The sequence below is a fragment of the Leishmania braziliensis genome, chromosome 7 (genome assembly GCF_000002845.2).
Source record: "Leishmania braziliensis MHOM/BR/75/M2904 complete genome, chromosome 7".
Classification (NCBI taxonomy): domain Eukaryota; phylum Euglenozoa; class Kinetoplastea; order Trypanosomatida; family Trypanosomatidae; genus Leishmania; species Leishmania braziliensis.
Genome location: NC_009299.2, coordinates 362706 through 386463, shown reverse-complemented (window position 1 = coordinate 386463; position 23758 = coordinate 362706). Strand labels below are relative to the sequence as shown.

At 61.3% G+C, this 23758-nt stretch overlaps 5 protein-coding genes, 1 non-coding gene and 1 pseudogene across 7 annotated transcripts; 1 reads left to right on the top strand and 6 right to left on the bottom strand.

The window, feature by feature from the left end:
• Positions 1–94: 94 nt before the first annotated feature.
• LBRM_07_tRNA1 lies at positions 95–501 on the top strand. Its single transcript has one exon. It is a non-coding gene; the product is annotated as a tRNA-Arg (tRNA).
• A 388-nt stretch (positions 502–889) lies between these two features.
• LBRM_07_0880 lies at positions 890–3408 on the bottom strand (annotated as a pseudogene). The gene is given in 2 exon segments: positions 890–2536; positions 2539–3408. Coding segments are annotated over 2 exon segments (2517 nt in total).
• Positions 3409–4893: 1485 nt separating this feature from the next.
• LBRM_07_0870 (conserved hypothetical protein) lies at positions 4894–5667 on the bottom strand (the record flags this gene model as incomplete). Its single annotated transcript, XM_001562533.1, has 1 exon — positions 4894–5667. One exon carries the CDS (start codon positions 5665–5667, stop codon positions 4894–4896), a length of 774 nt encoding a protein of 257 aa, XP_001562583.1.
• Positions 5668–6890: 1223 nt separating this feature from the next.
• On the bottom strand, positions 6891–8210 carry LBRM_07_0860 (conserved hypothetical protein; the record flags this gene model as incomplete). Its single annotated transcript, XM_001562532.1, has 1 exon — positions 6891–8210. The coding sequence occupies one exon, from the start codon at positions 8208–8210 to the stop codon at positions 6891–6893; it is 1320 nt and encodes a 439-aa protein (XP_001562582.1).
• Positions 8211–11855: 3645 nt separating this feature from the next.
• On the bottom strand, positions 11856–13433 carry LBRM_07_0850 (DNAJ-domain transmembrane-like protein; the record flags this gene model as incomplete). Its single annotated transcript, XM_001562531.1, has 1 exon — positions 11856–13433. The coding sequence occupies one exon, from the start codon at positions 13431–13433 to the stop codon at positions 11856–11858; it is 1578 nt and encodes a 525-aa protein (XP_001562581.1).
• Positions 13434–15956: 2523 nt separating this feature from the next.
• Positions 15957–19859, bottom strand: LBRM_07_0840 (6-phosphofructo-2-kinase-like protein; the record flags this gene model as incomplete). The annotated part of the gene is made up of 1 exon (XM_001562530.1): positions 15957–19859. One exon carries the CDS (start codon positions 19857–19859, stop codon positions 15957–15959), a length of 3903 nt encoding a protein of 1300 aa, XP_001562580.1.
• A 1515-nt stretch (positions 19860–21374) lies between these two features.
• LBRM_07_0830 (conserved hypothetical protein) lies at positions 21375–22478 on the bottom strand (the record flags this gene model as incomplete). The annotated part of the gene is made up of 1 exon (XM_001562529.1): positions 21375–22478. One exon carries the CDS (start codon positions 22476–22478, stop codon positions 21375–21377), a length of 1104 nt encoding a protein of 367 aa, XP_001562579.1.
• Between the last annotated feature and the right edge of the window lie 1280 nt (positions 22479–23758).

Genomic DNA, 23758 nt, shown 5'->3' with positions numbered 1-23758 from the left:
GTCACCACACAGCGCCACCAAGACCGTGGGGCTCAATGGAAGAGCAGCTGACCACGGATCAGAGGGGGGCAGGGGCGAAACCTGCCACGGAAGTTTTTCCCTCGCCAGGGGGGCCCGCCTGCGCGCGCGAGGCGAGGGGGAACGCGCCGCCCCGCCCCCCTCCACCGAGGAAACGACGCAGCCGAAAAGCGCGGAAACTACAGGAGCCACCCCGCCGGGCGACGGGTAGACAACGCCCACGCAGAGGGAGGCAAATGCGGAAAGCCAGCTGGCCGCAGAAACGAAGAAAAGGGGCATTTGCGGAGCACGGTGGAAAGCGGCCCATTGGGACAGCGCGGGTGGGGGGGGGCGGCTAAAGGAGGCAACGCCATGCATAGTGACGGGCGCCCCCGCCAGCCGCATGCGGTTCTTCGGCGTTCCTCCACGCCTGGGCGAACAAATTTCGGCACGTCTTCGCTACGCTCGCGGGTCAGATTTGCCCTTCTAGCTGAGGTTTGGTCAGGACTAAACCGCATGCATTCGCCGTCGCACGTCTCTGCAGGTGGGGCGTATGAATGCTTCACTTGGCATCGTGTCCAGTATCGTATGCATCACACAGTGTCGGTGCTCTCAGCGCCGGTTGGGGCAAGTAAACTGAGGGAAGATTCCCCATGGGTTCTTCGCGGAGGGGTGGCTTCCCAGCACGTCGACTGCGGAGCAGAAAAGGGCCCAGCGCCGGCCTAGAAGCCCTCCACAGCGGCTCTTCCTCCATGGTTGCGCTTCAAGTCAGCGATCCCGCGCTGAGCACTGCATAGAAAAACAAAAGCTGAGAGAAGTCTGCCACCCGCCAGACCGCGTTGCCACCAGCGGGGACGGCCTTTCAAGTGCCTGCCCGCATAGCGGAGACTTCTCAGGCCCGAGTAAAGGCAGTGCCGAGTCGTCGGCGGGGCGGCGCGTGGCACCTCGAGTGGTGCCGCAGTCCTTGGCGAGGCTGCGCGGCAGGCCATTCACCAAGTTTTGCTGGATTGCAATGTAAAAGAGCGCCGCATCGACGCCCCCTCTGATAAGTAGAGGCTTCTTGTGTGCGTACACAGCCGGTTAAGCCAGTGGCCTCTTCCGACTCCGCCGAAGCCGTGGTGCGTCCCCTGTGCTGCCGCGATTGCAGGCTGACCCGTGGCCGGTGCGATGCGCAGTGTCCGGTCTCTGGCCCCCACCGACCCTTCTGAGAGCAGGGACTGCAGACACAGCATCGCCGCTCGGGGCTCTGCGTGTGCCGAGTGATTCGCTGTGAGATACCCATGGTTTGTCAGCGCGTCTGCAGCCCGCCCTTGCGGCTGGACTCCGCCGAACCGGCTTGGCGGGTACACGTCTGTACTAGCGAGTCACGTCCGCAAAGAGGCGCTGCGGTGGACGTCGACACTTCATCCGCTTCAGCTGCAGCAGCGCGTCCTCTCGCGGCAACGGCGCCCCTGCCGCATATGGCCCGCGGAGCTTCGCATCCTTTTCATGGCGGGTCGTGAGATGCGCACACTGAAGTCGTCGGCGAGTTCTCCGAGCCCTCGGATATTGCCCCATCCTTCCTGCGGAGTGCCACGCCAGCTTCAGGACGAGTGCGGCGCGCGGCTGGGCGCTCGAGAGCTCCTTGTGAGGTGTCTTCGTCTCCTCGCGGCGCTCGCTGCTCAGAGCTCCGGCGACATCGATCAATCGCATTGGTCTGGCTGGCTCCCGTGCAGGGGAAGGTGGAGTGGGCCCACCCCCTTTTACCAACACAGGGGCTCTTGAGGCGGTTGACCACATCCACTCTCGCACCCCTGCCGCTCGCACGCCCAGGTGGAAATGACCGCCTTCGCCAGGTCGAAGCTCAGCAGGGTGCTTGGCATCAGCCACAGCTCTCAACCATCGCATGTGGCCCGCTCGAACCGCTGGTGATACCGCCGCTCACGTCACCGTGCTGACATGTGCGGGTCTGTCCGAGTAGATGCACCGCCCTCACGGACAGGCGCACCCCCCTCCCACCCGCCCGCCTGCCGCTCGTGTCATTGTTGGGGAGGGAATCGCCTCGCTGTAGAGCGCCCCGGCCCTTGTTCTCCTCTCCACACACGGCGACAGCCAGGGAAGAGTTGTTGACAACAGGAGTTGCCTTACCGGCAGCCGGTGCCCCTGCCGTATCGGCGGATGTTGCAGCAAGGGATGCGACTACCTTTGGAATCGGCGGCAACCGCAGTAAGTCCTGGATGGCGAGGCGTGAGTAGATCGTGCTCAGGCGCTTGTTTGAGAAGAGCCTCATGTGCGGGGCGAGGAGGTACTTGAGCACTGCCTCTCCAGCCGCGAAGCCGTACACGACACAGTCCAGGAGCGAGTTACTGCGGAGCCGGTTCTTGCCGTGCACCCGGCCAGCGGCCTCGCCAGCACAGTGCAGGCCAGGAATCGGTCTCTTCGTCGTTACACCCAGCACCTCGGTGTGTTCGTTAACGTGCAGACCGTTCATGATAAAAGTGCCTCCGTCGCGGTGCATCGTCTTGCCAAAACGATGAGGAGGGAGGGGGGAGAGGGGGGGGTGCCGCGATTGTCGGCCTTGGGTGATGCTCTCGCGTTTCAGCATGGCGCCGCGGACCTGATCGCGGCGCGCCATCTCGTCCATAAAGCGCTGCCCGTGTCTGACCACCACGATGCCGCCGGCTCCGCGTGTCGCCTCTGCCCTTGTAGAGCTCGACGTGGCTGTTTGAGCTGCGCTGGTCGACGAGGTCGAACGGGTGTACCTGAACATGCGGTCCGTGTCGACGAGACCGGGGGCAACTTGCTTGGCGACCTTGACGCCGTCGCCGGTCGTGTGATCGGTGTTCGTCGCCGAAGACTTCGTCAGTTCCGGGTCGAAGAGGGGGCAACGAGTGACATTTCATTCTCAGCAAAACGTCCGTCGCAAAGCCCCCGCTGGAGTCACCATCGCCGCAGCGCTGAGCCTCATTGGGCAGTTGCCTTTGCGGTCCTCGAAGGCGACAGTGGTGACCGGGCCCATCCGCCGGGCGGCACACGAAGCAGAGCACACCTACATTTATGAAGATGCGGTCCCAGGCGAGGTTTTCCTCCATCGCGCCCCTCGGTGCATACGTGATGGCCATGCCAGGGGAGTTTCTCCTTGCCGCGGTAGGTGCAGGTACGGCTGTAGCCGCCCATGAAGCCAAACCTCGACAGGTCGCATGCGAAGTAGTGAAGAAGGCAGTCCAGCGACAGGACCGAACAGTTGCGCCACCTCCAAGACAAGCGGCGAGGTGGGTAGCCGGGCTTCTCCTCCCGCCGACACGCCGTGGAAGCGGCGGTGCGTGTCCTCCGTGAAGAGCCTCACACCATCGAGCGTGCCGGCGCCGATCTGCGCCTGCGTCGGCGTGACGGCAGCACCACTAGATGTTGTAGTGCAGGCCTGGGTGCGCTGAGCAGAAGCTGGCAAGGTTTCCGCTGAGAGCTGATGCTGCAGCTGGTGTCGCCCTCAATTGGCGGTTGATGCGGCAGCATGGCGACTGCTGAAAAGGGCGAAGAGGTGGATGGAGGGGAGGGCGAGCGAGAGAGGAAAAGAGAGAGCGAATCATCACAGCGGCAGGAACAGCAGTATCGAGTATTACTAAACCCAGTGCGGGAGTGGATACGCCGAGGCTGACGCGCACCTGGCGACCAGAGTCAGCTCTCACGAGGCGCCGAGAGAGTTGGGGGCGGGAAGCGAAAGAGGAGGAGCTGATAGCGGGAGTCCATAGAAGCGATTGGGGGAGGGGAGGGGGAGGGGCAGAAACACGAGGGGAAAGGAAAGGCGCCGAGAGACGGGGCAAGAGCGAGGGAGAGGGAAGCACCCAAAGTGAATGCGCTCTTGCGTGTGTTCGCACGTGCGTTGCGGGAAAGGGGGAGGAGTGTGTGCCACGGCGTTTTAGAAGTGGTGCACTACAATGTGAGGGAAGAGAGAATGGCGCAGGGTAGACGTCCTTTGGCAAGCAGAAAAGACAGTGACCGCTTGACGAGCGAGGAGGAGGCGGAGGTGGAGGTGGAGGAAAGGGGGTAGGAGGCGTGACCACATAGTGAGCCAAGGATACCGGCACAACGTCATTGGGGCCTCCTCGATGACTCACCGAGAGCGCGCAAACAGTGAGCAAGAGAGGACGGGAAAGGAATGGTACCTCAAGTGGAATGCCGTGCGATGTGCGAGGCCGGAAGTGCCACTCGTCGGGTGTCTGCGCGTGAGCACCGCGCAGTGTGCAGGTGTATACTTACGAGAGGAAGGGAGAACAGTCGCCCTATACCGCGCACATCATTAACAAGCGACCCGAGAAGACCCACAGAGATACACGAAGACCACAGGCGTGGTGAGAAGGGGAGCAAAACAGAGTGCGCCTGTGGAGATGTGTATGAGTGAGTTTTGTATGGGGGTGTCTGCGTGGGACACATGAGCGCCTATAGGCATGGCCGTCTATGGTCATCCGCCCCCTCCATCCAAAGGGCGGTGGTGAAACAGAAGAGGCGCCATCGCGTTGAGGAGGCAGGGAGAGGGCTCTATGGAGGGCGGTAGTGTGTGCGAGCGTCTGAGATGTGGTGGGCAGTGCTTCGCCGACTGCATGCATGTCTGCGAGGATGCACCGGTGCGAGTGGTCAAACGCCTTTGTGTATATTCTTGAGCGCGCCTTGAGGCCCCTCTCCGCCCTCCCCCCGCCCCGTCAAGCGCCATGCGGCAGGCCCCTGTGTGTGTGTGTGTGTGCTGAAGGGTAAACTAAGACGGGGAGGCGAGCAGGCGAAAATAGGCTTCGGCTGGGGGAGAGTAGGGGGGAGGTGAAGAAACACGGCCCAAAGCGGAAAGATAAACGAAGTGAAATGACGTCTCCAGTGGATGCTGATAAACTCGTGCGCACGCGGGGGCGGCACTGATTTCATGCGGCCTCACATGTAGGGAGTATTGCCGTCCTCTCGGGACTCGAAGTAGTCGCGCATGCGGCAGCTCTCCACGTAAGCGTCATGGCTGCTCTCCTCCTGCAGCCGCTGCGCAATCTCCTTCACGACAGCCACGTCCAGGCCGCTGAAGTCAAGAGCCGTGTTGCAGCACGTCTTGGCCGGCTTGTGCGCTGTCGAGGTTACCGCCGCGGTCGCCTCCCCCGAGGACGCCCCTGTTGGTGTGGTGCTCGACGCCTCCTCGTCGTCCGCATCGTCGTAGCACAGCCACCGAGCGCAATCCTGAGCACCTCTGCGCTGCCGCAGGTGCTGCGTCTGCTCCACAAGCTTCGCGGTGCGCAGACTCTGTGCGCGCGTATTCTCCGACAGCAAGGTAGGCGTCATCACACCCTTTGCGGCCGTCTTCGGCTCTCCAGGCTTTGCCACAGTGAGCAGCGCGGCTGTGGAGACTTCACGGGCAGCAGGCGATGGTGTCGCACGATCGTTCGTCTGCGGTCGCATTTGTGCTGCACAATCGGGCCAGGCGCGCTTCCGAGGTGCCCTGCGGGGGCGGCGGCAATCCTCATGGCTGTCATTTGCAATCTCCTCGGCTTGTGCGGCTCCCCCGCCACCCTTGGTCTGCTCGCCGGCGCGGTGATGTGGCGATGGAAGGTGCAGTCCCGCGGCGCAGAGCTCTGCGGGACTGAAGCCGAACTCAAGGAGGTCCGCCACCTGCACGAGCCCGGTGCTCGTGAGCTGCTCAATCATATGCTGCTGCTCCCGCATCAGCAGACACGCGTGTGCGTCATTGCCGCTGCTCCTGCTATTCCCCTGCGGTGGCGGTAGCAGATGAGTGGACGTGGGCCCCGACGATGACACCACCGCAGAGTAAAAGGCGTCATGTGAGGTGGCGCGCGTTGCCGGCAAGGGCTCAGCGGCAGGGAAGCTGGCAGAGAGTGAAGACATCGTCAGTGTAGAATGTGCGCGTGTTGCACCGCCGCCTACGTGCTCGAGTTCGTAGCACGAGCGTTTATGCCGGTGAATCGATAGGCGGGGGGGAGTGGAGGGGTGGAGGGGTGTATGAGCAGAACATGGAAGTAGAAGTATGCCGCCGGACGCGTCCCTCCAGCGGAAGCCGCGCCCACGGAGCGAAAAGTAAAAAAGGGTAAGAGGCGGAGGGGTTGCCGGAGTGCGTGGGGTGAGTAGGGCAACGACGTGGACTAAAGCAACGAAGCACAGCAGTGAAGGTGAGGAAAAACAGAAGGCGAGAAAGGCTGAAAGGAAAGAGAGGGGTGGGGTGGGGTGGCCGACTAGAGAGCGAGCGAAAGAAACGCGTGTAACGTACGTGTATGCGTGCAAGGAGGCGAGGGAGGGAGAGGGAGAGGGAGAGAGAGAAGTTAGTAATGACAAGTCGGCGAATGTGAATGGGGTAACGCGCTGACTGTGCGGACAGGAGGAGAGGAGAGGCCCTTCAGAAGAACAACAACACTGAAGAAGGCGCCGCCACAACAGGGAACGGCTGACTGTGCAGATCCATGCACAGCGGCGAAGCGAGGAAGAATAAGAGGGCGAGAGAGATACGAGAGTGCATGGATGTAGCAACAGCCGCGGTGACCCGCTGAGGGCGTCCTCCCTGCGCAACAGGCGGGAGCCCCTCGCGCAGAGAGAGAGAGAGAGAGACAGCCAGGCTCACCGACAAGTGCAGATATGGTGAAAGTCACGTTGCGGTCTTCCGTCCTCTTCCGGCTTTTCCTTTTCTGCTCATCATAGACACGTGCGCCGTGCTGCTTCCCTGGCGCACGCGCCAAGCGCACAAACGCGCACGCAGAGGGGGAAGAGGGAGGAAGGGAGGCACGACGCCAGGCATGCGCGGGCATCTACAGTGTCACTACAAAGATCAACCAATAACAGCATCCAAGAGAAAGAATGCTCCAACAGAGCGTAGAGGCGCACTCGCACGCACGGCAGTAGCAGCATAGCAGTAGAATGCAAGTAAACGTGCCTGTCCACTACGAGGAGATCTTGCGAAGACCACCGAAGATGCGGTGCATGACCGCTTGCGCCTCTTCCTCACCACTGACCGGCTTCATCACAATCGAGCTGACGTTCGATTCAGGCGGTAGCGAGACGCTGCTGTGTGCGGGAAGCGACGAGGAAATCGCCGCAGTTGCAGCTGCCGCGTCAGAAGGTGGACCTCCTTGAGCAGCCCCGCTCAACTGTGTCGGCGGCGACTCGCTTGGAGAGCAACTCACAAAGTCATTGTTCCTTCGCCGAACCTCGACCTGGCGACGCCGAGTGTCCGCCTTGCACGGCTCAAAGAATACGATGCCTGACGGGTCCTGCGCACGCTTGATGATCCGCCCCTTCTCCTCCCCAATCTTGGGCCATCCGCGCAGCTCCGGCAAGTTCGCGGCGGCCTCTGGCCGCTCCTGCATCATCTGGATCCGGCGCTGACGGGCGTACTCAAACGCACGATCCTTGGGTGACTCCCCGACGTACTGCCGACCGCCGTAGGGCGCAGCCGCCGCATAGTCGTCGTCACGCTGCTGCATGATGCGCGCGCGTTCGTTCATCTCTTGCCGAATGCGGTGGATTTCCTGCATCTGCTCATGGCGCGCTAAGCTCTCCGACATGCGCCAGCCGTCGTCGTGCCGCCAGTCTCGGTAGGACCGATACACGAAGAGGAATATGGTGGACAGGACAAGGTACACGACCAATCCTTGAATGAGCAGCGAGCTGGAGGACGAGAAGCGGGCGCGCTGAGCTTGCGCGTACATACTGAACGGGTTGTTGGAGGTGAAGGGGTTGTTGGCGAAGCCACCGGAGCCGCTACGACTGTGAAAGTGGTTCCAGTAGCCCTGCTGCCCTTTGCTGCTGTGTGCCTGATGGTAGGCGGTATTAGCGTCTTGCGGATAATACTGACCATACATGTTCACCGTCTGCGACTGGAACGGCCCATTTGGCGCCGCGTACCCGAAGCCGCCCGGCGGGCCGGGGCGGTAGCGCCGCGACGCTGCCGAGGACGCCCCGCCGCCGCGAAACGTCTTCTGCAGCTTGAACTCCTCCCTCTCCCTATTTGTGAGTGCGCTGAGGCGTTCGTAGGCGACGGTGACGCGTGCCATCGTCGCCTCCTCGCCACCAGCGTCGGGGTGATTCTTCTTGACAAGTTCGCGGTACTTCCTCTTGAGTGCCTTCGGGTCCACATCGATGCTGACCTCAAGCACGTCCAGCGCCTCTGCGATTTCGGCGAAGGTGGGGCGGCGACCAGTCGATGCGTGGCGACGCGCCATGCACCACGCCGCCGCGGCGAAGGGGCTGCCACTCGCCATAACCACCCCGATTGGTGCGCTGCGGTGCGCGGACGAGGAAGAGGCGAGTGGTAGCGATAAGGTCATGGATAGCGATGGCAATGACTGTGAGGTGCACGCGGAAATGGCGAGCCCACACAGGCGCTGAGGACTAGCTGCTGCCGGCGAAATCGTCGCTGTGTCACTGCGCGTTGCTATCAGCAGCAGTGGGTGGCAAGGGAGAGAGACCCGACACAGAGAGGCAGTGCCAACAGCGGCGCAGCCGCGCTGACTCGAGTGGAAGAGCACCGCAGCGGGGTGCAATGCCCGCTTGAGGTAGTAGCCGGTCCTCGCCGTCATGGCGGTTGCAGATGAAGGGGAGAAACACCTCAGGAGAGGAGACGGTGAGACGTGCATTTTCCTCGGGCTTCCAAAGAAACGGCAGCAGCGGCAGCGGCGGCAGAGGCGGCAGAGTATTTGTGCGAACAACACAGCGCAGCGCCACACGCGGTGGGTGGAAGAATTACTACCGCTCGTGCAAATTTTCGCAGCCGCTGGCCCCTAATCCACAAAATGCGGCGCGCGAAGGAGGAAGCGGAGGATTAGGCGCGGAGGGAGGAGAGCGAGAGAGAGACAACCCCACCCCACCCCCCGCATGCAACGATGACAGCGCGGATGAGTGGGTGGTGCTCAAGGAGGAAGCAGCGGAGATGGGGGACTACTAGTGAAAAAGAACAGCAGCGCCATCAACGCAAGCGCACACACACACACTTACGAAAACAGCGAAAACACGAACGAGTCGCGCGCACCGAACGCACACCAACCCCAACTCCGAAAGGGCACTTGAGTGGGTGTAGGTTTTGTTGAGGCTACTACGGCCTGAACCTCTGCGATGAAGGCCACTCTGTGCGGTTGCGGAGGCACGCACGGGGAGAGCGAAGTGACAGAGGGGGGAGGGGGGAAGGGAGCCCTTGCCAGTGGCGGTGCGGCATACGGCAACTTGAGTAGTGGGGGCGAGAGGAGAAAGAGGGGGGGATGAGAACGGAGGAATGGAGTGAAGGCGGTGCGCCGTGTACCAAGCTGAGGAAGGAGGGGCTGGAGAACGTGAGGCGGTGTACGCGTGCACACGAGTGTGCGTGATGGCACCGGTGTGTGGCCGAATGCGGGGCGTCACCTTACGTAGCTTCGTGTTCCTCTATGTTTTTACGTGGAACTGCGGTGTGCTACGTCCAACAAGGCTGCGTGGCTACCCCTGTGCTGAGATGACAGCACGTAGGCTGACACACATACGGCTATGCGTCGTGTTCCTGCGGCCTCGTAGTTGGCGGAACGCACAGAGACCCATTCCAGGGCGCTCCGGCGCGCGTGCGCGAGTGAGTCGTTTGATGAGGAGAGAGGCGAAGAATGATACGAGGAAGGAAAGGGGAAAAGTGAATGATACGACGACTCGATAAGAATTCCACAGAGAAGGCGAGAGCGCGCGCGCCGACGAATGCCGCAAGCAGAAAAAGAGAAGGGAACGAGGGGAGAAAGGGGGGATCAGAAGAGCGAGAAAGAGATCGGCCGCAAATGCCCAACCACCACCACCCACACCCACCTTCACCCGCGCTGATCCGCTCACAACATGGGTGGGTCAGTGTGGGCCAGTGTGGGTGTGGGGGGGGGGGGGGGGAGTACTCGACTCACATGCGAGCAACAACTGAGCAAACGCGTTTGTCTGTCATGCGGCATTCACGCACGCACACGCAACAGCGGCGGCAGGGGGGGTAATTCGCATCGAGCTTGAGAATACGCGAAAAGTAAGCCCCAGAAAAAGCGAGCGGAGGGGACCAGTAGAGAAGATGCAGAGGCGCCCCAAACAACCGACAGAGAGAGAGAAGGGGGGAGAGGGAAAACGAGGAATGAACAAGTAGCTGAACTACGCCTCCTCCTCCCCTCCCCCCATCACCTCCCGTGGGACGAGTGGGAGAGAAGTACGTTAGGGGTAATTAACCGCTTCAATGGGCTCATTCTCTGTCATATAACATCTGCTCAGCTCCACTATGCCTCGTTCTGACGCAAGCCCATCGCAGCGTGCGAAGCAGCCGTAGACACACGCATTACGGCAGTTCGCCAGCTCAGTCATCGGAGCACGGCTCCCCTCCCTCAAACACTATCCACGCCCCGCCTTGCAGGACGCCTCACAGCCGCTCCCATTGCGCAGGTCGCCACTTCGCGCATACGCCTCGAGGTGGCGCAGGCGCCCCGCACACCAGTAGACGGTAAGAGCGAGGGGCGATGCGTTCGAGTCACACTGACGCCTCGCCTGCCATAGAGGTTGTACAGGCGTGTGCATTGTCTTAACTCTGATGCCACGCCATGCACAACCTGACCGCCGACATCAGCAGTGGTAAACCGCTCTAAAACCTCCACCCTCTTGACGAAGGCACTTGAGTCTGTCACCGCCAGAGGTATTTCGGCATTGGCAGAGAAAGGGGAGACTGCTCGGCTTCCCCACTCTGTGGGGGAAGTGTGCTGGACCCTGAGCTACCACGCACTGGGGTGAGTGTCTCCCCTCCACTCCCCACCGTCATCAGAGGGGTGGGTGGTGGCTTAAAACAGGGGAAACAGTAGAAGGCGCGGGCCAACCAGCACGCACACGGAGCGAGACGCACGCGATCGCCGCCAGACACCCCTCACTTCTCCCTCTGTCGTCTTGTACGATGAAGAGAGAAGCGGAGTTGAACAACACGTGTTCGGTTGATATCTTCAGTTGTTCTGGCAGGGAGGGGGGAGAGGAAAAGAGGAGAAGCGGAGGAGAGACAGACAGAGGGGAGAGAGAGAGAGAGAGAGAGCAGCTGTAACAGAGAGGCGAGGAGGAACTGAAGCCGCACAGGAGCACAGCCGCATACAAAAATGAAAAGGGAAAAAAAAAGAAGGGCGCTGACAGCGGGAACAGCACAAGTGGAGGAGGAGAGCTACGAGGGGCAGTAACATGGGCAGCAGCAGCAGCAGCAGTAGGTATTTCGAAAAGTAGCCGCCATCAGCCGTGATGCACTGCTACAAGCGCTAAACCACAAAATGCAAGTCGCGCGCCACGAGTGTCACCACTATCGCCGCCACAACAACTCACAATCACCGCTGAGACAGAGCCACCGAGTTAATAGAAACAACGCACCACCTGCACTGTGACGTCCACTGGTGCAACGACCCCAGCGGTCTAACGACAGAAAGAGAGAGAGAAGGGGTGGCAGGCGGTGGACAAGAGGAGGCAACAAGGAGATCGTGGAAGGACAGGGCTAACGAATTTCACACCGTCCCTCTCCCCTTTATTTCTATCGGGCCTCCCCCGCCCCCTTATCCCTCACCCCTCTTCTCATCACCCACCTTCCGCTCTCTCATGCTCTTCATGGGGTGGAATTGGCCTGGAAGGAGGGGGGGTCGAGGATGAAGATGACACACGCTACGAGTGCGCCAGTACAACGTCTTTCGAGTATGGCGAAAGGGCGCGCAGAAGGAGCGAGAAGACGACGACGAATGAAAGGCGAAAAAGAACAGACGTGGTGCCGACGGCAGCCGCAGTAACAGCGAGAGTAGAGAGTGCAGTCACCGCTTACTGATTTCCTGGTCCGTTCTCGCACGTCTCCATGCGCATGCCCCTCGCGCCGCCGCTCCACCTCCCCTCTGTCGCTTCCCCGTCGCACTCCGTCAGCCTGCACCACCGCCGCCGCCGCCGAGCATCCGCTGAAGAACGCGCTGCAGCATGACAGTCTTCATCCACGCCGCCAGCGTGAGTGCCACTGCTAAGGCGTAGTGCGACACGGCTGTCCGCACCCGCCGCAGCACCTGAAAGGACAGATGTGGTGGTATCCACAGCGCGCTGCCGCCGATACTTACAACACCGTATTGCACGCCTGCAGCCGTCGACACTGTCGCGCCTGCCTGCGGGAGCGTCAGTCGAGTCCTAGCGGAGCGCACATCCGCTGCGTTGATGCCGTAATACATCTTACTGCGGTCAGCGACAGCAGTGCCTCTGATGGCAGCTGTACCACCCACAGAGTTGGGCACCGACGACGTGCCGTAGAGAGCACGCCACACGGCATACATAGCGATACCAGAGAGCGTGCCGCACCACCCCACCATCATGAGCTGCTCCACTTCACGAAGCGTCCAGCGCGAGCGGAGCAGCTCTTGTTGCTCCTGAGCGCGCTGCAGCTGCAGCTCTGCCTCACCGCCCATCTCCAGCCACATGCGGTAATTATCCGCCACCTCCGCGGACAAGCTCATGATCAGGTCGTATGATGTGTTCACCTGCTCCATCAGCTCGTCGTCACCGCCGGTAACGTCGGGGTGCAGCTGCTTCGCCAGCGTACGGTATGCCTGCTTCACATGCGCCACCGTCCACTCGCGCACAACGCGGCCGTCATCTTGGACGAGTTGAAGGGTGCAGAAGGCTGAGTAGATTTCGGGAAAAGGCGGCACCGCAGCCACCTCGCCATCCTCCTTCGTCTTCTGCTCCTCTGTAGACTTCTCATGGGCGTTGCTGCTGCTGTCGGCGGCACCGCGCTCGTGGTCACCCAGCCGCCGCTCACTGCGCTCTGTCTTGCCTACAGCACTGTCACTTGCCACCTGCGCAGCGGCACCCTCGGGCTGCGATGTAGCCGATGCGGCGGCGGTGGTAGCGTTTGGGTCCTCTGAATGAGTAAAGGAGGAGTAGCAGCGCCTCGCTATGCGCAGCGAGCCGGTCAGGGTGGCAGCGGCGGCCCCGGTGCTGGACGAGTCCACAGAGTTTGCCGCCGCGCTAGGGATGATCGATTGTGCGTAGACACAAGAAGAGTAGGGAGAGGAAACGGACTCGAGCAGCATCGACGGCACTGTCGACAGCCGGGAGTGTGCTGCTGCTTCAAACGATGTCACTGCAGCCGCCCATCGGATGCCGGCGCGCAGACGCACTTCCAGCCCGCAGCGGCGGGCGCGGACAGTCCACATACACGAGTGACCGCCATACAAGCCAGCATCGCCCGCTGCAGACGCCGACACGGACGCACAGTAGTCGTGTGGCCGGCGCCATTGCACGAGCTGTGTGAGCACGCGCACCGGCAGCTTTGCCAGCTGTTTCGAGGGCGGCGCTGTCTGCAACGACAGGATGCTCAACACCTCCGCGGCTGTGGCGCTGACGACCAGCACCGGCAGCGACAACGGCGATAGGGCGACGGCAGAAGAGGTAGGAGACAAGGCATCTGCCTCAAATCGGTGCCGCCTGTGAGAGTTGATGAGTTTGCTCATCTGATGCCGCGCACGGAGCGGTGGTGGTGGTGGTGTGGCGTGGAAAGCAGCGGTGATGTTGGGGGCCGTGCTGCGCGCCGATGTAGCAAAGCCTACTGCGGCAGTGCAGCCCCGAAGACGCGAGAAGTGGGTCTGGTGGAGTTCCATAACGATGGCCCGCATTTTTCTTGGAACCGTCAACGAAGAAAAAAGGCACCAGACGAGAGAGGGGAGGAGGGAGGGGGGGCGAGCAAGCGTTGGTCTCCGTATGCCTATATGCACGCTTGCACCGGTGTGTATGTGTGGGTGTATGTGTGGGTGGGTGCGCTCAATGCACGCACGCACACGCACCCTTAGGAGAAAAGGAAGGAGGATATCAGAGAGAAACGAAAGGACAAAGAGAGAAGGGGGGGGGGGGGGCAGAAGAGAGGAGAGGGAGGGAGCGGCAAACCCCCCTCGCCTCCAGTTAAGGTTACTGGAGTTCGGTTAAATACTTCTAGTCTAAAGCCAAACAAGCGCACAGGAAGTGAGGGAAAACAAACAACAAAGGCGAGGCGGAGAGCGCACACAACGACACAACGTACGACTCACCCACCTCTGTATGTCTGCGTGTTTAGGTATAACCAGCTGACTCTCTGGGTGCCCTACGCGTGCGTGCGTGTGTGTGTGTGTGTAGGGGGGGGGGGGGGGCAGTGTGCGATGGCCTACGGTGTTGCCGTTGCTGGCGCCTTTGCTTGCTGACGAGAGCTGCCGGAAAGAGGAACACAACAGACGTCCTCTGCAGTGCGTGGAATCTTCGAGGGGAAGAAAAGCACCCCATTGACGGCAGAGGTGCATTGCAGTGGTAACGGTGGTGACCAGGATGAAGAAAGGGTGGCGACGAAGAGTGTGGACGATGGCCCGCCGAAGACAAAAATTGAAAGGAATGAAGAGAGACGTGGGGAGGAAGCAGAAGAGAAAATGCAGAGGAACGAGAAGCCCAAGTTGGCAGTGCGTGTAGCGGTATGGCAGGTGTGCCGCTGTTACTGTTTGATTGTTGCCATTTGCAATCCTCAAGCTCTGAGGCGAAGCGACACCAGCCACAGCGCGTGTGGGGGCATGTCTCCCGTGATGTGATGAAAAAGGAGAGCACAAGCGTTAGACCTGCGGAAGGAGGAAGAGGAGGAGGAGGGGTGGACAAGCGGTGAAAGAAGGATTTAGCCCAGTCTTCCCCCTCCCCTACACTACACCATCGCCACACTCCTCCGCATCGCTGCTGGTCATTTCCCCTCACCTCCACAGACCCCCTTCTTTCCTCTTTTCCGCTCTTTTGCTTTGTTTTTCTTTCGTTGTTGTCGTCGTCGTCGCGTTACGGTCACGATTTGCTCGGGTTTTGCTCTGCGTGGCAACGGGGAGGCGCCGCACATCGATGCGGGTCGGCGCCGGCGCCGGTGCCGGTGGGCGTCAAAACTGACGAAAAGTGCGGGTGGATTAAAATCAATCAGAGAAGGTGAAAGTGAGCGAGAGTGTGTATGATGCTCCATTATACGCATACGTGCGGAGATTCAAAGAGAGAGAGAGGGGGGGTGGGCATAGCGGTAGTGGCCATTGTGGTCAGCATTGGGGGAAGGGAGGTCGAGAGTTGGTAGAGGTGGTCGAGGCAAGCCCGGTGAGCACCAAGATAAAAAGATGAACACTGACGACAAGAAGCGAAGAGGGGGTAACGAAGCACTTCGGCATGCGTGTGCACCATGCGCTTGACGTCAGCTACAACGCACATACGCACGCAGGCGGCAATAAGACGGGGGGGGGCTAGGAAACAAATTCGGAAGGGGGGAAATCACCCACAAGGCAGAACCCGCGCAAGGCTGGGATGACCACACACGCGCGCGCAAAACAGCCAGGCACAACGCAGACGGGCTCAACTACCACGCCCAAGCCGATAAGCAGAACGAAAAGGAGAACGCGTGAGATCAGCAGCGCCGACAGGGGCAGACACGTGACGCAGAGGAGCGGGGAGAGAGAGAAGCGCGGAAGAGCGCGTGTGTGGAACGAGAGAAACGGTCCCTCAGGTAGACAGTCTCCCCCGCTTCCGGCGTGGTATGCACATGTGAGGCAAACGCACAGGGGGAGGAGGGGAGAAAGGGGGAGGAGGGGAGAAAGGGGGAGGGAGGGATGAGCTGGACGGGACGAGGTGCGGGGAAAGGGGAGAGCTAACGCGGAGCTGCTGCACTGCAGTCCTCTGTGGTGTCTGTTGGTATCTACGCTGTCTCTGCGGCTGCTACGGCCCGCTTGCTTCACCCCTCCCCACTTTCATGGTCCACCCTTAAATTTCCCCTTTTCCTCTTGAGGGAGGGAGGGAGGGAGGGGGGAGGACAAACCGGGCGATACGCCCAACGCGTCTTCCCTTTGTCGGCTTTCGTTTTGTTGTTTCTCCACAGCTTCAGGATACGCGGCCATCTTACGCGGCCCTGGATCGCCGGCGGTGCTGCCTCGTGCCTTACTTCAGTGGCAGCGGAGGGCTGTGCAGAGGGAAGCCAGGGAGCTCCATTGATCACTGCTGTCTCAGGGGCTCGAGGGGTTTGTGGCCGACTCCACCTGTGAGCCCTTTCCTTTCGGAAGGTGGAGGCCCACCTCATAGTTGTCCAGCTTCAACTCGTCCAGGCTGGCAATCCCCTTTGAGTCATACGTGCAGCGCCAAACCGTGCGATGCGGCACCTCGACGCCGATGCTGCTCTCCGCCGAGGTGCTGCCAAAGTAGGCAAGCAGGCAGCGCAGAACTGCCTGGTGAGCCACAACGACAACGACCTTGTCGGCGTTCTCTAGCTCCATGATGACAGGCTCCAGTCGAATGACGAGGTCCTGGTAGCTCTCGCCCTCCGGGTACCGGAAGCTATACTTGTTGCGCCTGCGGAAGTAGTCGATAAGTGGGTAGCGCTCCTTCACCTCAGCGTACGTCATGTCCTCACACACGCCGGCGTGGATCTCGTTCAGGCTGCTCCAGCGCAGCGTGCGGATGTTCAGCAAGCGCTCACTGAGTTCGGTAGTCTGGATGGCGCGCTGCAGCTGACTTGTCCACATCTCCAGCGTACCCACCATGTTCGGAGAAAAAGCGGCAGTTGCCGAGCTGCAGCTCTCGCTGTCACCGACTGCTCTAGAGTGGTGTTCTTGTTTTTGATTATGCACGTACTGCTCACGGTCTACGTGCTCGAGGTGGCGCTTCAGCGAGCCAAGGAACTCGAGCAGCGCCACAGCGTCCCGCATGCCCTGCTCCGTGAGCGACGGGTTGCCACCGATGCGACCCTCCACGTTGTAGAGACTCTCGCCATGGAGCACAAAGTAGATGGGATGCTGAATCTTCACCTGTGACAGGCTCATGACGTACGAGATTATGCGGCTCGCCAGATAACCAGAGACGCCTTGTGTCTCAATCGTGTTCGAGTTCATAATCTTCACGTAGCTGCGCGGCGGCGCCAACTGCTGCTGGTGGTGCTTTGACTGCGATAACGTCGTGGGCGAGCAGGCAACCGTCGTCTCACCCTCGTCCTGCGTCTTGGCACTGTGGCCATCTGCGGTATTGACGCTTGCCCCTGTCGCCACCTCCGTCGCGGTCGCCGCAGCCCCAGCAGCGGATGTGGTTGGCGTCTGGCGCGCGTTTGACTTCATCTTGGGCGCCTCCTTCAGCGTCTCGTACACGCTCTCCAAGAATGCCAGTCGCTCGTGTAAGTCGTCGGCAGCCGATCCGGGGTTGATGTCGCTGAGCGGGTACTCCACCGGGTCTCGAGCCTTGCATCGCACAAGGTCGAGCGGGTCCTCCTCGGCGTCACGGATTACCTCTATGTAGAAAAACTGCGCCGCCAGTGGGCGGAACAGCCTCTCCGCCTCCTGCCGCAGCTCCTCCGTAATGAAGTCGTCGTTCACCACAACCACCTCGCCGCCGTGCTGAAAAAAGAGACGGCAGTCTTCGGCGAAGCTTTGCAGGACGTAGCGATACAGGCGACGAGCGACACTCGTGGGCTGCTCGATGAGCTCCCTGAAGTGCCGCGTGCGCAGCACCTCCGCCGGCAGCGGGGAGTCGTCGACGCATTGGGTTATGTGCGGTGCTATCCCTGCTGAAGCCTCGAGTCTCGGCGCGCCGCCGTCGCTCGTCGTCTCTGGTGGCGTGTCGGCGGTCGGCGAGTGCCGCGTAACCGAACCACGTGAACTTTTCTCGGTGACATTTGCTACGGTGGTGGCGGGGAAGTGCGTCCCTGACAGTAGAGAAGAGTCAGCGGCAGAGGTTGGCAGGGGTGTCGCGGTGCTGTCCTCGAGCAAGGCAGCCGTGTGCGCCTGCATGGAAGGGCACACGGATGGTGTGTTGCGGTCGAGGCAGAGAAAGGGGGTGTTTGCGGACGACCGCTGTCCCGCAGCAGCGCCAATGTCGGAGAGGCTGCAACTGTGGCTGGGCTTCGCTGCAGTAGTGGCATTTGTGTAGGTGGTGGTTGTCGTGGCCGTCATCGTCGCCGCGGAAGTGAAGGTTGACGCCAACGTGGACCCGCTGCTTATGCTTGTAGCCATAGCGCGCTGCAGGGACGCGTTAAGCGACTCCGTCACGACGCTGGGCACGTTCCGAGTCACATCGCTTTGCGTCGAGTGGCGCCCCGCTAGCCGGTCTGAGCGAGTGAAGGCGGGCTGCACCGGAACCACCGTCGCAGTAGCTGGCAAAGAGGCCGTGATAGTCCCCTCGTCACCTGCCGCTCCTGTAGGTCGCGGAATTCCATGCGAGGCTCCTCGCTCGCAAGACGGCACCTCGTCGCCGATGCTCGCTTCCGCAGCGGACGCACTTGCCTCCTGCCCCACCGGTGCTTCTCCGCTTGAGCTGCACGTCACCCGCTCCGGGTGCGCTGCCTCCCAGTCTAGCAGCATGCGGCGCCACGCTACTTGAATGTTCTGCACCTTCGCGCGACTCCCATGCCAGCCCAGCAGCCGGCAGATCTTCTGCGCTAAGAACGTCTTGCCGCGGGCAGGCAGGCCCATCATGACGATGACCAGAGTTTTGGTGCCGTCCTCGGTGGCGGTCTTGAAGTACTGAGGCCCCTGCTGTGATGTCGGGATGGTGTACACGGAGAGCTGACTCATCACCCCAAAGGGCATATCCTTCTCAGTGGAGGAGGAGGTGTGCAACAACTCCGAGCCGCCAGCCGCGTTCTCGGTGCTGCCGGTCGACGGCAAGTGATTCAGGCCGGAAGGGGACTTGGTCGGCGGCGTTGCTGCCGTGGCCCAGCTTGGAACCGAACTGTCCGCCGTGGCGCACCTCCCAGAGTTGCTCACGCGTTCCCCAGCGTCCGTGAGACCGACGACGCCGGCGACTGGGCTCGAAGACGAGTCCGACAGCACAGTCGGCAGTGGCACTTTTAAGGACGCCCTCCCTGTGCCCTGGGAGACACCACCGGCTGCGCCACCGGGCGACAGCGTCGATGAGGCGGTCGGCGACGCCTTGAAGGCTGTGTCCGGGTGCGCCGCCGCCACGCACCCTGTCATGGCCTCCACTACGACAGGGTGATCAGCGGCGGCCGCGGGATTCTGATACGCGTTGTTCTTGTGGACATTCAACGCGTGCAGCTCCTGGTAGTCTTTTGCTTTGCGCCACACCCACCTGTGGTACGGACGCGGCCGGTAGCCGACGATGCGCTCCACGATGGCCTCGCAACCCAGGCACAACAGCTCCGGAGAAAACCACCTGTGGTACGCCGTGTTAATGAAGTTAACTGGGGCCTGGGAGCCCATGAAGCTCGCAGCCGGGGCGCAGCTTACTGTGAGGTTATCGCAGCTGCGAGTGCTGTGGCGGCCGCTGCTGCCGCTAGAAGAGCAGCTGGTGCCGCGACTACCGCTGCCGTCGCTCGTGTTGGTGTGGTGAATCAGGGGCAGGTCTTGAGAGGAAACACACAGGTGTGTGTTAGTAGCTGACGCAGCAGCAGTGGTCGTGGTGGCTGTGGCTGCCGCCCCTTTCCCCACGCTTGCCGGGCGTCTACGGTGCGCATCACGATGACCGCGGTGGTAGTGGCCACAGTGATGGTGGTGGCGCGCCTGGAGCCGACAGGGCGCACTGGCCTCTGCCTCGACGGTGTCTGCGTGCGGGTCGACGAAAGGGTGACACTCGAGCTGTGGGCTGCCGCGGCACAGCGCGTCATTGTGCATCGCTGCGGAGGTCGTAACATTCGCCCTCGCTGGCTCCTCGCCGGCTTGAAAACTGAAGTTGTGGTTGAGCTGCTCCGCCTCAACTACGGGATGCGTGGTGGGGTGGGTAACACCGTGAAGCATCACCGCCTTCACGTGACTCGTCGCGGACGAAACCCCCGACTTGGGCAACGATGGCGACATCGCTGCCGCCGGGGCGGTGGTCGAGTAGGAGCTGGCAGACGCAAGAGTCCGCACGCGGCTGCTGCTTGCGTGGGCCAGCGCACTCACGCCACCGTTGCTGCGTTGCATGTTGACGTGGTGGGTGGCTGTTGCCCTAGCATCCCCTTTCAAAGCTGCAGCATCCGTATCACTTGGTGGAGGCGTCACCGCTGTGTTGGACTCCATGAGTATGTGGTCCCTCAACGTGTGTGTGCGTAGTTGTGTAGTTGTGTATAGGTTGTGTAGGTGTGTCTAGGAGGTAGCGATGGAGAGTGGACTGGCGGCAACAGCGGGCAGCTGGGTATAATGTGCGTCTGCGATGGTGTCAATACGTCGGAGCGAGAGGAGACGGACAGGGGAGGGGAGGGGAGGGGGGCCACGGCAGCGGACGGACAGAGATGCGAAAAAAACGATGTGCTCACGTGCACCGATCCACCAAACAGCAGCTAAAAGAGTGGAGAAAATGGAGCAACACCGAGAGAAGAAACGCGTGCGTCGTGGTGCCGCGTCACGGCGTCGATGGCGAGGGTGATGCTGAGAAAGAGAAGGGAGAGGAGTACTATGGAAGGTGGTTGGCGTGGCCTGGAGACGAGAAGGGGGGCAGGAGCAGCGGCTGGTGTAGTGTGTGGACACAATGTCTGTAGATCTGTGTTTCGGCCTGTGCGTCGTGCGCACGCGGAGGCTGAAAAGAGAAGGGGGGCCACAAGAACACAGCGCACCTGCTCCACTGTCACAACTACTGCAGCTACTAACACGAGCGCAGTGTCTTCGTAAGAGGCGAATAACGGAGGAAGTCGCTGATCGCTTGTGCCTGCGCATGGATTTGTGTGGGCCTGGGGCACTGCGGACGGCTCTCTGCGATGCCCCTTTCGTGCTCGGTCCTGGGCAGTGGCGCGTGCGTGTCTCGGTGGGTGTTTGTGAGTCAATGGAAAAGCAGCGAAAGCGAATCAGCGCAACACAAGGGGAGAGAGAGAGGGGTGGGGGAGGGGGAGGAGGACAGTGGTAGCTGGAAAAGGCAGCCATCGGGGGGATGGGTGGTGTGCGGCGGGTAAGTGGAGAGCTCACGTGAAAGAATTAGCTCACTGCGCAGCAGAGGAAAGAGAGAGTGGGCGAGCGAAAGAACCTCACTCCTACAAGGCATGAGCAAGGGGAAGGGGGAAACAGAAGAACAAATATAATTCTCTACCGCTGCAGCCTCTCTCGTGTGTCTCGCTCCATCTGTGGAGAGGAGGGAACTAGGGGCCACGTGCCACACCCCGTCTCCTGACGCTCTCCCACCTGAGCCCCCCCCTACGCCCACTCCTCTGTTACACCTCAGCCATGTGAACACTAAACACAATCGCATGGGCACACTCTCACGCAGATGTGCCTGCTCACCCAGCCACCCGCAGCTGCTCCAGAACATCCTCGCCTGTGGTTGCCGTGACCGTGACTTTGGTGTGTGTGGGTGTGGGTGTGTGTGTGCGTCCCTTTCCCCCTCGCTACGCGGCTGGTTCGCTTCCAGTGGGTAGACTGAAAGCACAGATGTGCGACTGCATGCCTCCGTCCACGCTCGATTCATTTGCTCACGCGCCGCCTCGCCCCACGACACACCAGCGAGGCTCCTCATCCCTTTTGCAGGCCCGTAGGACGCGATCCCACAATCGCTGCCATCATCGCCATCGCAGCTGAGAGGCAAGTCAGGAGGAGAAGCTGCCTGAGCGGCCACCGCATGACACGGTCGGCGATCGCCTTTCCCTGAGCGCAGCTTTTCATCAAGATGTACTGACGTAGATACGTACTGGCACTGATCTCCGGCGCGACGCGTGCGGCGCTGAGTGGGCGGTCGTAGGAGCTGCAGTCCATCCCCACAAAGGGTGGTCGGCTACGGTAGAGGTCACGCACTCCCCTCAAGCTGGCTGCGGTGGCGTTGAAGAAGTGCAGACCCAAGCGGTGGGGGTTGCGCGGACCGGGGTCGGTGGCGGGGCTGCCATAACGTCCCTGCTGTTCATCGCCGACACTACCTCCGCTCGTTGATGCGGACCCGCTATGGCCAGCTGTGCCAGCGCCCTTGTCACTCTCGTAGACCCGCCATGGCGGCAGGTCATCGCGGATGCCTCGCCGGCGCATCTCCGCAATACGAGCCTGAAACTCGTTCAGCCGCGCGATGCGGCGACGGCCCTCCTCTGTGCGGGTGTCGAAGAGGTCCTCACCGCTGTCCCCGTCGCAACGGCCCCTGCCACGACCGCTGCGGTGGCGCCGGCGACGGTGGTCTCCCTGGTAAACTCGCTGCACCTTGGCGTACTCCTCCTCTGTAAACACAAAGGGGGTGTCGTGCGGGCCACGAAGCCGGCCCTCCCCGCGTAGGATGTGCCGACGCACTTCGAAGGGGATTTGTCGAAGGAGGTGGTACGCCTCCGTGCCAAGTCGCATGCGCTCTGCCGCCTGTGCGGCGCTTCTTTCGTTGCCGCGGATCGCCTCGCCTGCGTCAGACGGCGCTGCCACCAACGCGGTGTTCGTGTCAGGGTGGTGTTGTATGGCAAACGCTTGAAAGGCTCGCTTCACGTCCGCATCAGTGCTCTCTTCAGTGAGCCCCAGCGTACGCAGAGCAGCGCGGAGCTCTCCAGCAGCGACGCACTGCCGTTGCTGGTGCTGCGAGCTGCCACTGCTGATACACCGATACAGGAACCCTGTAGCAGTCACAGCGCGATGGAAGCTACGGGTACGCATCGCTGTAGCGCTTCCGCACACCCGCACACTGGACATCAGCGTCACGGGCATGTATGGAGTTCTTTGGCCGCAGATGATGCCTGGCACAGAGCCGCGTTGGCACAGTGGCAGCAGCACACGGCCGCTGAGCTGAGGCAGCATAGACAGGTGTCGTTAGGTGAGTGTGAGGTGTCCACCTTGTTGTGTGCGTGTGGGTGGGTGGGTGGGCGATTTCAGAACAGAAGAACAATAGTGAACGACTTGCAGGGAGAAAATGCGTGTCTGTGCATGTCAGCAGCGCTGAGATGTACTGTACGGTGCCGCCAAACCTGTTGAGCGCACGGCACACGGCCACCAAGAGAGGCGCTGGTTTCCCTCACTTCTCTCCAATTTCTCAAGATAGGTCCCTCGCTCGGAGGTGCGCATAGTTGTGAGGGCGTGTGTGTGTGGGGGAGGGGGAAGGGAAACGGGGACAGGTCAGACACGCCGAGCAAAGGTGGGCGCCAATGTGCAGATCAGACGACGAGAGAGCAGGGGAAGGGGGAGGAAGGTGCACGTCAGGAGGGGACAAGCTCTGCGCGAAAGAGCTGTAAGCCTCCAAGACGTAGTAAGTGGAGAAGAAGAAGCTGGTGGAAGAACTTCTACCTCCTTCTCTTCCCTGCCACGCCTTTGAGGCCCCCATTCGCCGGCACACGCGCGGCGTTGCCCCCCCCCCCCTCCTCCTCCCTCCTCCTCCTCTTGCCTTTCACTCCTGCTGAAGTTCTCAGCGCACGCGACGCAGCCTCAACCTAATTTGTGGGTGTCTCTCTCTCGCTCGCTCGCTCCCTCTCTCTCTCTCAGCGTGGAGAAGAGCATGTGTGTGGCGAGTGGAAAGAAAGTGTCTGTGTCTTCGCTTCCACACATGTGTTGACGCCGTCTCACTCAACCAAGGTATGCACTCAATAAAAGCTACCTGCTGCTGCTGCTGCTGCTGCTGCGTGATCCCGTTGGTGCCCCCACCCACCCGCGCCATCGCAGGCGTGCGGAGACATGTACAACCAAACAAGCCCCCCCCCCTCCCCACACACACACATCCACACACACAAAGAGGGGGGGGGGGGGTAAAACATCCGCAGCAGCAAAGCAGAAAGCGCTGCGCTTCTTCTCCCCGGGCAGACAAGGCAGCGAGCGAAGCAAAGCAAAATCGGAAAAAAAAAGCAAAACGTACAAACGCAGTAGTGCTGATTCGCAGAGCGCAATGCGGATGGGCTGATGAGCGGATGAACTGATGGGAGGGGGGGGGGGGGAGCACACCACACGAG